General features: G+C 41.6%; 3 protein-coding genes across 6 annotated transcripts in view; 2 read left to right on the plus strand and 1 right to left on the minus strand.

Moving 5' to 3' along the window:
* Window positions 1–5,622, minus strand: part of osbpl6 (oxysterol binding protein-like 6) — a 34,234-nt gene extending 28,612 nt beyond the window's left edge. For 2 of the 4 annotated variants that reach the window (XM_020090233.2, XM_020090232.2), the window contains exon 1: window positions 5,281–5,622. The gene's annotated coding sequence lies outside the window, so the exon portion shown is untranslated. Of the gene's footprint in view, window positions 1–4,665; window positions 4,817–5,280 lie in introns of all 4 variants that reach the window. The other 2 variants (XM_069532468.1, XM_069532469.1) reach the window with 2 other exon arrangements.
* Window positions 5,623–8,669: 3,047 nt separating this feature from the next.
* On the plus strand, window positions 8,670–10,284 carry LOC109631327 (cytochrome c-b). Its single transcript, XM_020090004.2, has 3 exons — window positions 8,670–8,860; window positions 9,454–9,630; window positions 9,730–10,284. The coding sequence occupies exons 2-3, from the start codon at window positions 9,459–9,461 to the stop codon at window positions 9,873–9,875; spliced, it is 318 nt and encodes a 105-aa protein (XP_019945563.1). The 5' UTR covers window positions 8,670–8,860; window positions 9,454–9,458; the 3' UTR covers window positions 9,876–10,284.
* Window positions 10,285–11,853: 1,569 nt separating this feature from the next.
* Window positions 11,854–13,502, plus strand: part of pde11a (phosphodiesterase 11a) — a 39,316-nt gene continuing 37,667 nt past the window's right edge. The window contains exon 1 of the mRNA XM_020090001.2: window positions 11,854–13,025. Within this exon, the coding sequence (XP_019945560.1) occupies window positions 12,225–13,025 (801 nt within the window). The 5' untranslated portion in view covers window positions 11,854–12,224. The remainder of the gene's footprint in view (window positions 13,026–13,502) is intronic.

Here is a 13,502-nt window from a genome sequence, read left to right on the forward strand (position 1 = left end):
ACACAGTAAAATACTGCTTTCTTAAAATATGACAAACCTACGTGGAGCAGTGTGTTTGGCTCCAGCGCAACAAACACAAACAGCAGCGACATTGCTCGACATGAAGGCAGTTGCCATGTTGGGGGGAGTATCCGCACAGAACTTGATTAGTCATAAGCTTAATCTTCTAAATCCAGTCACCATGATTATGGCGCTCTAAGAAGGAGGATGAGGCAGGCGCTGCCACATGGATACTACTGTGACGCTTCTCAAACACACAGGCCAGTAGCAAACCAAACACTGTCCTCATTACACTGTGGTTATAAGATGATAATGTGTGTTTTGTGCTGATAAAACATGGTGTTATGGTCTGATTCAATCCTGTAACCATGGAACAATACATTTTGAGATGAAATCCATTGTAAAAAAAGTTCCAGGGAGAAGTTAGTGCTTCAACTTTCACTCTGAAGAATGCATAAGTCATTTTTTACAGATGTGATATCATTAAAATGTTTTGCCTGGTTCTACTGAAGCTGTGGCCACTAAAATGGAATATTCCAAACATGATAGATGATACATATGAGAAACCTAGGTAAGAAAATGATTCTATCTATCTTTCAAATGTTTTTTTAGAGCAATAAATCAGACAGATTATTCCAATATTCTCTAGACTCATGCACATAGCAGATGTGATCATTTCTCTCGACACACTTTATGCTCAAACTCATTTTCAGAGAGTCTGAGGATCAGATAGTCGACTGTGGCTGCAGAGTTTCAATATGTAGACAAAGAAGAGCCTTCAGTGGCGAGAAGCAACAACACGATAGTATGTAAGAGTCAGAGGAAAAGACCCTTCTGTCGACATTCTTTCAATGCCTCAAGTTGAAGTAAAATTCCACCAAACTCTGACAACTTCCCCACATTCACTGCTGAGGTTTAGTCTTAACATGCAATTGTTTACTCATCATTAGGCAAAAGCAGTTTCCTTTATAGTAATAATCTTTATATTAATCTTTATAGTACTTTTTTTTTTAAGAATATGGAATGAGGCTTTTCCTAAACCAGCTCAGTGCCTGAAAGAAGCTTTAATGAAAGAGTATGGTGAGATCCATGGTGATGGGATAAAAACAATGAAAATGTAAGAGTTTAGGTGAAGAGAGGATGTGTGAAAAGCTCTACTACTGATCACCATTTTCAAACTGAAACAGCCTGCAACATGCAGCCTCTTTTTTTACGCTGATGCTTTAAACACTGCAGAGATTTATTTATAAAAATTAGCCTTTCTTCTGTCTAATTTCCTCAAAACCGCTTAAAGCCAACAGCTGTGTGGCTCCACCTCCATGAAGTGTCTCAATAGGCAAGAAACAACTTTCACTTCCCTTTCCTCTCTCTCTCGTTTCCTCCCATAATGCACCCTCGGCTCTCTCACATACATTAATCTTCTCCGTCTCATTTCATGCGCTAGATAGAGGGATTTTCAGAAACCAAAAGGTAACGATGAGAACTGTCATAGATGTTCTGACCTCTGACCTGTGCCATCATCTCATTATTGTTGAGATTCGGTTCAGAGATTCACACAAGGTTTATCAAATTAGACTCCGGAGACTCTTAAAACAAACTGAGTAAACAGCTCAATGAGTTTCCATTAACAGGAGACAAGGCCTCATTTATGACTAGTGTGTTGTCTGCACTGGCAGCATATCTGCAACATTTACCCAGTATGTTTATTGCTGAATAATGCATCAATATTAAATGACTGTGGAACGATTTCTTGTGTTGAAGAGGTGAATTAAAGGTAACAAAGAGAGTTTTAGTTATTTGTTCATATTAGGAAAGCACATGTGAGACCTGACGGAGCAGTTCCACTTTATTTAGTTCTTGCTATGTTGGCCGACTGATTCTGCAGCAAATAAATATTTGTAAAGTGTCCAAGTCTCCATTGGAGAGCTACTGAGCATATAAACAGATTAATGGAAGTATTGCATACTTCTCTAATCAGGAATTTTTGATAAACCAAAGATATTTCTGATTGTATATTAATACATGGTCGTAAAGAGTTGGCATTCAATTGTTAGATAGTTTATTAGTTCCTTATATCTGTGTTAATTTATCACAGGAAGTTCATTTCTGAGAAATTTCGTTATTTTAATGTAGTGGTGGTAAGTACTTTTTATAGTCCAGCAAATACATTTGCAGCAGCTGTGGTCATGTTTTAATTTTGGTGAATTATTGTACTTCCGATTATAAAGTTGTGAGAATCTAAATGAAGCTCAAACAGTGTGACATCATGACAACTACAGGCTTCAGGCTTGTATGGCTAAATATGTGCTGTGACTTTAGTGGTGGTGGCAAGTGAAAAGTCACATTTCTGTAGGATGAGGGATGAGGGATCAATAGCATGTCACAAATAAAGAGTATCATCTGTCATCATGTGGGTCAAGGCAAGAGGAGCAGAGCTGTCTGAAGAGGTTTAAAGGACCAAAGAAATCCCCTCTATCTGTGTGCAGTGCTCTAAGAGATCTTGCAGCGATGAAGACAATAAACTTCAGATTCAAACATTCAATATGTTCAATATGCAGCACCACAAGACCCAAAGCCAAACTAGAATGGTACTCAGTAGATCACATAACTCAACGAAGGCCCAAGAGACCTCTTATGGCACCACATTTAAATCTGCAAGATCTGGATTTGGATCTGCAACAAATTGCACTCACTCATGGCTATCAGTTCCCTAAATGTGCCTGATTTCATTTAATCAAGATCAATACGTCCAAGATTCCCATGTCCCATCCCTCCACCAAGTTTGAAGGATAATCCATCCAGTAGTTTTTGCATAATCTTGCTAATAAACAAACAAACAAATGTACAGGGGTGAAGATGTAACCTCCTTGGCATCATTTATATATATGAAGAATAATAGGAGGAAATGGTGGATCGCTTCATATTGTATGTTTGGATGTTGGCTGCTGTCAGTGCACATAAAACCACAAAAATGTTAATGGAATTGCATTTATGTAATTCCATGAAGCATAATGGTAAGTGTGCGTTAGTAGGAGAGAGGAAAAACATTAATGTTTGTGTTGTCACCACATCCAAACCAGCCACAATAACACATTATCGACCAGCAGTCCACCAAGTTTGCTGATCCCCCCTCTCTGTTGCATAATTAAAGTGGGCCAACAAAAGCAGACTCATGTCCCAAGATTATATTACAGGGGACTTTGAGGACAGCCGTTGTCTGGATTTACAACTGACTAATAATGCATATCGATCAGCACAGCAGCGTTTTCACCATTTACCTTCGTAAACAGCATCAGGCTAAATAGATCAACCCGATCGCACGTGACATCTGGAGGCAATGAGCACATCTCTTGAAAATAGGCCTGTCTCTCTTTCCCTTTCTTTTTTTTTTTAAACAACACCAACTGGACAGAGCCAGTTTATCCTGCGCTGCAAACATTACATCATCGAGGTAGAGCTGGGTATCACACTGCAAGACTTTTTTAATTCTGCCTGACCTGAGCCCACATTGGAAACTCTCAGGAACTGAAAGCTGATACCAACTCTGTAGGTAGTTTTTTCTAATTCATTCAATTTATACTGTATCTTATGTTTCTGTCCAGATAACACAATCTTCAGCTGTAGATGTTTGATTTACTAATTGTTAAATAGCAGAGAAGAGTTTTGGAGAACATGTGTTTATACTCGCCTTTCACAGACATTGGGGTACGTTTGCTGACGTGCGTCGACATGAAAACTTTTGTTTTACAGAAAAAACAATACAGAAAAGGTGTGCATTCATGTTTAAATTTAACATTAATAAATTAAGTTTATAAATTATACAAATTATATACATATGTGGTTGTGTTTTCTTTATATTTAGTTATTTACAATAAAGTCTAAGGGTAGACTGTCAAATATGAAGCTTCAATTACATTTCTTTGTCATAAGGGTTTGATAAGGACATTTTGTTAATCATTGTGTTTTTTTACATACATATGTTAGCCAGTATATTGGTATAGGACATATTTTACTTCCTAACATCAGTATCACCATCGGCCCTCAAAAAAACATATCGTGGGGCTCTCATAGAAACATGACAGAAAGAATTGTTTCAGTATTGCAACTCAGTATCAAGCATCATGTTGTAGACTGCTGTCCATACATTTTTAATGATGCCGAGCACAACAAAAGAACCCAAAACTAATCAGGCTAATAACAGAGTGAACATGTGTAATGCTGCTGATTAACCCAAACAAAACAGACAGTTATAGATGAGTCATGGGCTTTAACACCATGTATTAGTCAGTAGTTTAGTATAAGTAGTAGTATTAGTTGAACGTGGCAGGTAATTTAATAAGTCAATTATTAACTGTTAATATTAAAAACATGTGGGGGTAAAAAGAAACGGGTGAATCTAGTATTTTCAGCATCTCAGTGAAGTTGGCCTCATCTTGATCACCTCTCACTTTCAAAGCTCATCTAATGACACCTTCAGCCGCAGATCTCCTCAGGCCAGGCCAAGAATTATTAAAGCCCATCCGAAAATCAATCATCCACTGCTGATCAATTCCACAAGAACATTGACAAATGACAAAACCCCCCCCAAGTCCTCCTCTTCGGGCTTGCGCTGTAATTTATGTGAAATCTGTGCAATTTTAGACCTCTGCAAAGTCACTGTCTGACCTTCAGTTTGCAAGAGCAGGCGAGAAGAGTGATGGAGAGGAAGTTGGCCAACTTTCAACGAGTTCTCAACCCTGACGACACGATGGGTGGGAAACGGAGGATAACGAGGGGAGATGAGGCTCGGGAACGGTCTCCTGATCTGTGATGACTGCTGACTTCAATGGGAAGGAGGGAGAAGCCATGAAACAGGGTGAAAATGTCAGTGACGCATTATGGTTGCATGTTCAAATTTGGAGTTGGCTGGTGTACACCCCCCCCCCCCCACCCCACCCCAACATACAGCATCCATGTTTCTTTGGAGGAGGTGTGTGTTAGTTGGGAGATGAGGAAGGAGAAGGAGGAGGAGGAGGAGGTCCTGGATGAGGATGATGGACCTGTAATTGTGATGATGTGTGGGTCTCCATCTCTAGCTAGCTCAGGCTACGTGCTCGTGTCTGACTGGTCCTCGGATGCAAATACTGCTGGTGGTGGTGGGGGGGGGGGTCACCGTGAATGAATGAACCCCCCCACCCCCTTATTATTTTTTTTCTCCTTATGACACAGTGGTTTCCTCTGTATGAGCTGTAGAGGTTGCGTGGACACAGAGAGGACAGATAAAGCTCAGTATGTCCTTACCACAGCCGCGGGGTGATGACCATGTCTTTACAGTTCTTCTTGGCGCAGGAAACAATTGAGGAGGTGGGGGTGGTGGGGGTGGGGGTTCTCCCTTCCTTTGGCCGGCCAGAGATTCCCCAGCTCCTCGTCACAGACAAGCGGCCTCCACGGGGACCCACACCCGCGTCTATCCGCCGCTTCTCACCGGAGACGATGGGCGCACGGAGGCTGGAACATGGTGGAGAGGGAGAAACAGAGAAGCGCCGCGCTGGTGTTTCCTTGAATGCGGAGCTGTGATGCTCGGCTCCGCTTCACTCCTCCTCCGCTCGCTCCTCCCTGCAGCAAGATCGGCTTTGAGCGGGAACTAATCACCGGAGTGGATCCGAGGCAGGCGGCCGGCGGAAGGTCGCAAAACGTGGAGACGGATGTGCAAAAGTCCTCGGACTCGGAGTGAACCAAGTGGTTACGCAGCGTCTTAAAGGGATAGTTTACCGAAAAATGAAAACCAACTCATTATCTACTCACCACTGGATGGAGGGGTGGGTGAAGTGTTCGAGTCCACAAAGCACTTTAGGAGTTTCAGGGGTGAACAGTGTTGCAGCCAAATCCAAGACAGTTGAGATGACTGGGGGGCTGATTCTTAAATGGCAGACTCAACTCCACGTCATCTAAACCATATTTTTAGCCTAAATGTCCTCTGATATTCTCCTCTCGCCCAAAGGCACGCGACGGGTGCAGTAGCATCGCTACTTCTGGTAGCGAACATTTGGGCTCACCGACTGATTGTTCAATGAATAAAACTTGGTCATTTTGACTGACTTACAAAATATAGAGTTTTTTCAATTACAGAAAACTGCAGAAATATTCTAAATTATAAAGCTGGTCCCGGTGACATTTTGGCAAGAACAAATTACTTATCATCAGTCAGTTGTTCAAAAATAATGTCAGTTTAGGGAGCTTCTGTTTCTTTCTTTAAACCTGATGCAGAAAATTGTGATTTGTGACAATGGATTTTACAAATCCAATTTGATTGACTGATGTTGAAATGGGGGGTTGATAATTAATATTTTTGCCCTGGGGTACTCTGGGAGTTTAACCTGACCATGAGAAGATCCCTAGAAATCTGCCTTTACCTCCAGGTATTGTGCTTATCAGACCGCCACTTGATATTCCTTATCAGGAAATATTATGGCACAGACTATGAAACCTCCAGTGATGAAGTCAGCCCTCCATACGTCACAGATTACATAAGGAGCTCTGAGGTCAAACATGGTGCAATGCTGCCACTGCAGGCGCACTACTTATGTTAGTGACTGTAGGAATGTGAATCTTTTCTGTAACAAAAATCATCACTAAGGTTTTTGCTGCTTTTATCTTTTCATTTATCTATGCCATGCATAACCATAGACTGTATAGTTGCCTGGCAACAGCTCTCACCAACGCATCCTTACAGTTAATGAGCTGCAAACATGCGCTCTGTCAGATCCCATGATGCAGAGACGACGTGGATGTGCACATTGATGCATTTGATGTGATGTTGTATCTTGTGATCAGTGGGACTGAATAAATATTTCCCACATAATTCAGTTATTGGTCATCCTGTAATTCAGTACAAAGCCTGTACAACATGATAAAATTACAACAAATGCTGCTTATATATCAATGCACCAGTCATGTATCCAACAAATAATAATTAACACCCATTAACATGATGAAAAGGGACATTCTACATAATAAGTACTTTAATTTTCTGCGCTCCAGAGCCCATACACACCTATAGTTCACCCAATCTTGTGTCGCTTCGTTTGATGTCCTCTCAAGACTGTGTGGACATAAGAGACAGTGTGATTTATTTAAAGTCCCTCATGATATTATCAGTTGTGTTTCCCTTTTTGGGTTAGAAACTTTGACAGTCTTATTCTTATAATGATATAGTGTTTGGTGAAACAAAAACATTGGCCTGTGTTAAGGTTAAAGAGAGTAAATTGAAATATATGTGTGGGTGGGTCAGGCCTTTAAATACATTTCGATAGTGAAAGTGACTTTTTATGCTCCAGTGGCATGTTATCTTGGAAACCTGTACAGTTTACGGAGAGAGGGTTTTATGTGTAAAAGTAACTTGAGAAGTCGCCTGTTGGCCAGTGGAGCAATAAACTCTTCTCATCTGTCTGTGCTCATCTAAAAAATGGTTGGATATCAGATTTCACGACTGGCTCTGAACTCTTGACATGCTCCAGTTTGAGCTTTTCCCTCCCCTGCCCCACAGCTCGTTGTTACCAGAATAGTTCGGTCACGACTGAGCGTTTCCGTGTTATGGCGTTCTAATGTAGGAGCGGAGGGGGAACTGCATGAATCCTGTGTGGGCAGGAATCAGTGAGAGTGAATGTGTGGGAAGGCAAAAGACAGAGCATGAATAACAGGTCTGTAAGTTTACTTTTGGTGACCGTACCTTTGCTGTTGTCTGCTCCTGCAGGATGACATAACACACACTGTGCTGTTAACGGCTCTGATGATAAAGAGATGAATAATTCCAGCCAGTGTCACTTCAATAAATTCACATTTGATATATCTTTTTTTTAATACCTGATAGGAAATAGGAAATAGGAAAAATAAAATATGTTACAATATCACAATGTGACATAAATCACACTGTTTATGATACATTTGTGGATATGCTTCCGTTTGGTAACATATGACATAAGATGATGTCATTGTGTTATTGGTGTTACATGTTACATGCGAATTATCCAATTTTATAAACAGGCACTAGGAAGAGAAAGATGAATCATTTTAAGGAGAGCAAAGCATAGAAACACCTTTAAATGGCTTTGGAAAAGGCCACTGCCATAATGACACTCAACGATAATGAAACACTCGGCAAGTGCTATAGGGGCAAGTTCATACTTAGATTAACTAAAGTGATTTGAGTAGTGGTTCTCATACTTTCTTTCTTTGAGGACCCCTTAGAAACTAGATCATGGACCCTCCCATTTGACAAAATCTTTGCTTTTCAATGTGTCAATACAGGATAGGTATGAAACTCAGGACCACAATACTCAAACATTATGTCAGTGTGTTACACAGCGATTAAATATATAGTGAAAAGAAATGATTCCCCTTTTTGACAGGGACTGGAAATAATTAAGGGATCTTAATTCAAAACAGATCAGTCATGTCTAGGGGACGGGTATTTATGTGTGTATAATTTGGTGTAGATTTGAAGAAAAATCTGGATGTAGTGAATTTCAAACTGCTCAGTGTGACTGAGTACTTCCTCCACCACAGCACTTTATTAGCACCTATCAACAAGATGTTTTGAATGAGTTGCTCATTGTTTCTCTGCTCTGACTCTGGTTGAGTGATACTGTCAGACATGTAGAGGTGGTAGTGGAAGTTTGACATTGCACAGTTTCACAACAGCTCCCACTGAAAGACGTGATGAAACCAGGTCAGCTGACTGATGACGTCAGAGGGAGTACCTCCACTCACAAGAAGCCGTACGTTAGTGAGTCACACAGTCCACAGTAGTGACCGAGGCTTTGGAGGACACATCGAAGAACTCAAACGTCCCAATAAGTCGTCCGAAGAGACTAAAGAAAAGGTAAGACCACAAACTTTTATTTGAAAGGCTTTTCTGTTTGTCTTCACCAGGTTTAGGGTTTTTAATGCGACTTAAATTCGTCTTTGCCGGTTTCGCTCATGTGCAACGTGGTCTGAAGCCGGCCGGTGTTTCCGGAGACTGTCCTCTCTCTTTTCATTTGATTAACTCAGCCTCGTTTTCACTTTAAACATCCGTTCATTTTATTCACATTACTTCATCATACTTTCTCTTTATAAGTCAACGTGTGTTTCCTCTTTTTACACCCAACATGATTTGCCTGTATAGAAAAGGCCCACTGTACATAATATGTATTCCTGTAAATCTTAATGGTAGAAACAAACATAAACAGTAATACTTAATAATGTTTCTTACTTTATTATGTATACATTTGAAAATCTACGTTACCTAAAACAGTTTGGTAACAATGCCAGATCCGTATTGGAGCGCCCCCCTGTGGCTGAAAGAGGAGACACTTTTTATAGTCTTACACAAGCAGGAATTTGATGAACGTAATCCTAAAATACTAGTTTTAATGGTTTATCAATGTGTGATCATTACTAATAAGTGCAATTGTCCCGTCTTTCTCTGAACAGACACCATGCCTGCAGACATTAACAAAGGCAAGAAGGCATTTGTCCAGAAGTGTGCCCAGTGCCATACTGTGGAGAATGGTGGAAAGCATAAGGTTGGACCCAACCTTTGGGGTCTGTTCGGACGCAAAACAGGCCAGGCAGAGGGCTACTCCTACACTGATGCCAACAAAAGCAAAGGTAAGTACTTGTATGTGTGAATTCAAGGTATTTCAAGCAGAAATTGTGCTGTTTGGCTAAAACATGTTTCTCTGCTGTGTCTATTCACTTTAATTCCAGGTATCATCTGGGATGAGGAGACCCTGATGATTTATTTGGAAAACCCCAAGAAATATATACCAGGAACAAAGATGATCTTCGCCGGCATCAAAAAGAAGAACGAGCGTACCGATCTCATAGCATATCTCAAGTCTGCAACCTCATAAAGAACTCTACTTCTTCAAACTGCTCAAGAGGCCAGGACTTGTCATTCTTTCAGAATCAGGGAGAGAAGCTAGCAGTCGGAGAGGTGTTGGCACTCGTAGCCAATCTTTGTCACCATTGTACCTCTGTTTCTGATGATGATCCTCCACTGAGGTGGAACAAACTATATCCCCTGGTTTTAACAGGTTATTTTTCTAACATAAATTATCAAACCATATACTGTTGTATTCTGAATGTAGGGACTGAACAATGTGTATTATGTTTGCTGATTGACTGTCATCTAGTTGTACTGAGGTTGTCTCAATATTTGTTCCAAGAATAATTATGCCTGATTGTTTTGGATTTCCTCTACAGTCTTTTATTGTGTCCACTTTGAATTTTCAAATTGAATAAAAGTAAGACAAAACATTTGTTGGAATGTGTTTGAGAGGTTATGTCCCTAAAAGTCAATATATAACTGTGTCAGACTAAATGTATGCTTTGGGGGACAATGGCAGGCTTTAATGCATCCAGCCCTCTCCTTTTTTTTTTTTTACTATGTTTAGATAATGTAGCAAATTTGTGATCAAGTTGGTGCTATGTGACACATGCAAGACTGAGCAACACTGGAATACTTCTGGTATGACTAGCTACTGCTTTAGTAGGTATCATGTGACATACAAGCATCTGGTCCTTTTTCAGAGGAGAGTTTTATCTCCCTTCTACAGTGGCCAAAAGAGCTCAACACATTGTAAATTAAGAAAACACATGCAAATTTAGCTGAAAACACTGGAAATGTTTCCAGGGCACCGAAAAAGTAATGACCCTGGCTGTAGTCCAGTGCTTTGTAAAGTTTCATCACCACTGACGGGTAGCACACTTCAACAACATCACAAAGCATTGAACAAAAGCTAGGTTCATCACTTTTTAGGGGTCCCCTGGAAACACTTCTGGTGTTTCTGTATTTGCATGTGTTTTCTTAATCTGCAGTGTGTTGAGCTCTATCGGCCACCGTACCCTTTAAATGGAGCACGTTGAAGTCTTAGTAGCTCTTTTTAAAAACGTGTTTGATGTTGGAAAATGTCACAAATGCTGCATATTTTTATAGGATGTTGTACTTTAAGGTTGTGTGGCCTCAATCAAAGTTAGAGCAGGTAATGCTTGATGCTGATTGTGACAGTTTGTGTGATCAAGCTGATAAAAGACGGTATGGATTTGTCATGAGCTGCTTACCCTAAATATCACAAGCTCTATCATAGGTGAGTAACAATGACTGCAGAGTTGAGCAGAGCATCTATATTTCTATTCCAAGTGGTGGAGTATTGCTCCCTCTAGCGTTCAGATACCGCACATGCACATATTCACTAATCGCATCCAAAGGAATTTGATTTTCTGAAGTCCTCCCTCCGCCAACAACCGTCTCTTTTACACAACTAGACAACACAGACCTCTGCAGATTTCCACGTTTCCTCCAAAGTTGCACTGGGATGTGAGATAAATGCAATGTCGGCTTGTATCAATCTATTATTGATGGTGTGAAACGCAGTTTAGGCGACAGTCGCTCACTTTGATTACACTTGTCAGCTCTGCAGCACCGTCACCAAAGCCCTCATAGGAATCCATTATGTTGACGACACAAGCATATTGTCATACAATTATAATGCAGCCACCTTGGATCTTAAGTTCTTATGAAGCTTATACATTTTGAATACCAGTGGATTATTGCTGAGTGTAATAATAATCAAATAGCAAACACACCCACCACTGTAATACACTATTGTGAAGTTTATTCTACATTATACATGTGATATTGGGCATGGTGAGAAGATCATCATCATCACCTTCATCACACTCGGAGCGCCTCTCTGAGGAGGCCAAACGGTTCAGATGGCCACAGGCTGATGCTGAGGCAAGCCTGAGCTCCTGTGTGTGTGACGAGGCGAGCGTCAGCGGGATAGAGCCAACCACAGCCAGCGTCATTTGCGCACAAGAAGACCCCAACGACAGTGATGCTCGGTAATGGCTCTGTGTTGGATTTTTTTTTCTCATTTGCAATACAAGAGCATGAATTTGCTTCCATGTTGTTGTTTTTTTTAAGTAAATGGGATTTGACTGGTTTAAATTAAGCGCGCGGTGTGGAGATGCTGTGGAGGGCTGCGCTGCTGGTGCGCAAAGAGATTCTCCGTCCTTCTCCCCACAGAGTGGAAACTGGATATGCAGCCGGAGCTCCGGGGGTGTTCCCAGTGTCTGCGTCTTGGAAGTTGTGGCATTCAAACAGTTTCCACTTTAACCCTCAGTAAAAGCCTCATAGATGCGATTTCTCTGCGCGCCTTCGTGGGTTTGGTTCACTGAGAGCCACCAGAAGAAGAGACATGGCAGTGGCGAATATGGTGTTCTCTGACGTGGAAAGTTTCTTGGACTCGCATCCCGAGTTATTCGAGGACTACCTGAACAGAAAGGGGAATTATAGCATGGTGGAGAAATGGCTCAAGAACCACCACCAGGCGAGCAAAAGTCCGGTGGCGGCTGCGGCTCCTGGCGCCGAGACGAGGGAGGAGAAGAGCGTCACGGGTAAGGACAGCAGCTGGGCGAGCAAATGCGACGGGCTGCAGCGGAGAGCCTCGCAGAGGGAGCTGCGCAAAACTTTCGCCAGGTCCAAGGCCATCAACGTGAACAGGACATATGACGAGCACGTCAACTCCAGGGCCCAGGAGCCGCTGACGAGCATGAGGAGAAGGGCTCTGCTGAGGAAGGCGAGCTCCTTGCCCCCGACCACTGCGCACATCCTGAGCGCACTGCTGGAGTCCAGAGTCAACATCCCCCAGTACCCGTCCACAGCCGTGGATTTCAAATATTACCTCAAAGAACACAACGAGAGGGAGTTTTTCCTGGAGCTTGTAAAAGACATATCCAACGATCTGGATCTAACGAGCCTCAGCTACAAAATCCTCGTGTTTGTTTGTATTATGGTGGAGGCGGACCGGTGCTCCTTGTTCTTAGTGGAGGGGACCGGCAACAAGAAGACACTTGTGTCCAAATTCTTTGACGTGCACGCAGGAACCACAGTTTTACCCTCGATGAATTCTGACGAAGTTCAGGTTCCTTGGGGGAAAGGGATCATTGGATACGTGGCCGAGCACGGAGATACCGTGAACATCCCTGACGCTTATCAGGTGCCCGCTACTCCTCGTGTGTGCGTGTGCGTGCGTGTTTGTGCAATTCGCATGAGTCACAGAAAGACAGAGACAGATCAAGTCTGGTTGTATCTGTCACAGTCAGTCATCAGTCAAACTGTGCAACATGAGCTGATGCATGGGAATCAACCCCAACAGTCAGAACTACAGGTTCACACAAATCATCACTGACACAGGCCATAATAATAATAATAATAATAATAATAATAATACAAACTTTATTAATGTAGCATCTTTAAAAAGAACCATTATAAAGTGGAGGGGAAAAAAAGTAATAAAATAAATAAAAGTAATGACAAATAAAAGCATAAACAATATATGTTATGGCAAAAAACAGTGATAGTTTCAAGTAGGAGTTCCTCAGGGAAACTATTTTAGAAGGTTCAGGCCTTGTGTGATTCTCTTGAAGTTTTTATACTTCCACTGTGTTTGTCTTGAGTTTTAAAAAGTAATACT

This window comes from Paralichthys olivaceus, chromosome 10, assembly GCF_024713975.1.
Source record: "Paralichthys olivaceus isolate ysfri-2021 chromosome 10, ASM2471397v2, whole genome shotgun sequence".
NCBI lineage: Eukaryota > Metazoa > Chordata > Actinopteri > Pleuronectiformes > Paralichthyidae > Paralichthys > Paralichthys olivaceus.

Coding starts and splice junctions, on each gene's coding strand:
- LOC109631327 (XM_020090004.2), top strand. CDS start 9,459: ATGCCTGCAGACATTAACAAAGGCAAGAAGGCATTTGTCCAGAAGTGT. Junction 9,631..9,729: donor TGATGCCAACAAAAGCAAAG/GTAAGTACTTGT, acceptor CTTTAATTCCAG/GTATCATCTGGGATGAGGAG.